The 1,575-nt window shown below is 51.9% G+C and overlaps 1 protein-coding gene across 1 annotated transcript in view; it reads left to right on the top strand.

Moving 5' to 3' along the window:
* Window positions 1–103: 103 nt before the first annotated feature.
* Window positions 104–1,575, top strand: part of LOC107457897 (DELLA protein 1) — a gene marked incomplete in the record, with an annotated part of 1,937 nt that continues 465 nt past the window's right edge. The window contains 1 exon segment of the mRNA XM_016076084.3: window positions 104–1,575. Coding sequence (XP_015931570.3) covers window positions 180–1,575 — 1,396 coding nt within the window.

Here is a 1,575-nt window from a genome sequence, read left to right as displayed (position 1 = left end):
AGTTTAAAATGTTTAATTTAATAAAATTTTATACACAAAAAAAGCACCCTTATATTATATATATCCCCTCAATCCTCATTGCTTCTCATCCTTCCCTTTGCCACCTATCCTCTTCTCACACAGTCTCATTCCATTTCGGTGTCACCCACATTTAAAAAAGTTTAATCCTAGTTTATAAGATGATAACCGACGATAATATATTCGCGGGTTCTTCATCCTATGAACCATTTTCAATGTCCGGTGGTAATTGCATGGACGAATTGCTAGCAGCTATAGGCTACAAGAAGTTGCGATCAAAGGACAACATGGCTGACGTGGGCCAGAAGCTGGACCAGCAGCTCGAAGCGGTGATGATGGATAATAATGTCAATGCACGCGAAGACGGTACCTCTTCCAACGTCGCTTCAGACGACGCCGTCGTTCACTACGATGACCCCAACGATGTCTTCCCCTGGGAAAAAACCATGCTCACCCCCACGACCACCCACAACAATAACCAAAACGACACCACAATCTCCAATTCACTGCCGTTTACGCAAATCCTGGAGGACCCTCTACGGTTCAACATTCTCAACGGAAACTCAGCCAAGGACAACGATCTTACAGCGGTTACCGAAACCGTAAAATCGCAAGTGGAGCAACATTCAGACCTCACGTGTCTTTGTGTGGCGGTCGAAGACACTGGCGTGCGACTCGTCCACGCGCTGATGGCGTGCGCGCAGGCGATCCAGGAAGGGAAGCTTGACCTCGCTGACGTGCTCGTGAACCACGCGTCGGTCCTCGCGTCGCAGCAGGGCGGTGCGATGAGGAAAGTCGCCGCCAACTTCTCTCACGCGTTGGCGCGTCGAATCTACGGCGCGTTCCCGGAAGAGTCCATGAGCTCCTCGCTCTCCGACATGCTCCACGTCCACTTCTACGAGACTTGCCCGTACCTCAAATTTGCGCACTTCACCGCCAACCAAGCGATTCTAGAAGCTTTCTCCTCCGCAACCGCCGTCCACGTCATCGATTTCGGCCTGAAGCAGGGGCTTCAGTGGCCCGCGCTCATGCAGGCCCTGGCACTCCGTCCCGGAGGACCACCATCCTTCCGGTTAACCGGAATCGGACCGACATCGCCAGAGGACACCGACACTCTTCAACAAGTCGGTTGGAGGCTTTCGCAGCTTGCGAGAACGATTCAGGTTCGGTTCGAGTTCCGGGGATTCGGCTGTAACAGCCTCTCGGATCTTGATCCAACGGCTCTTGATATCAAACCAGGAGAATCCGTCGCCGTTAACGCCGTCTTTGAGCTTCACCGTATGCTCGCCAAGCCCGGTTCGCTTGAGAGGGTTTTGAACACAGTAAAAAATATCGAACCGGAGATAGTGACGGTGGTGGAGCAGGAAGCGAACCATAACGGTCCTGTGTTTTTTGAACGGTTCACGGAGGCGATGCATTATTACTCGAGTTTGTTTGATTCGATGGAAGGATCGGTAAATGAGGATGGGACTCTTTCGGAGGTTTACTTAGGGAGGCAGATATGCAACGTTGTGGCGTGCGAAGGAGAGGACCGTGTGGAGCGGCATGAAACGCTGG

The sequence above is a fragment of the Arachis duranensis genome, chromosome 7 (assembly GCF_000817695.3).
Source record: "Arachis duranensis cultivar V14167 chromosome 7, aradu.V14167.gnm2.J7QH, whole genome shotgun sequence".
NCBI lineage: Eukaryota > Viridiplantae > Streptophyta > Magnoliopsida > Fabales > Fabaceae > Arachis > Arachis duranensis.
The sequence above is the reverse complement of the archived record's forward strand: the minus strand, read 5'-3'. Positions and strand labels throughout refer to the sequence as shown.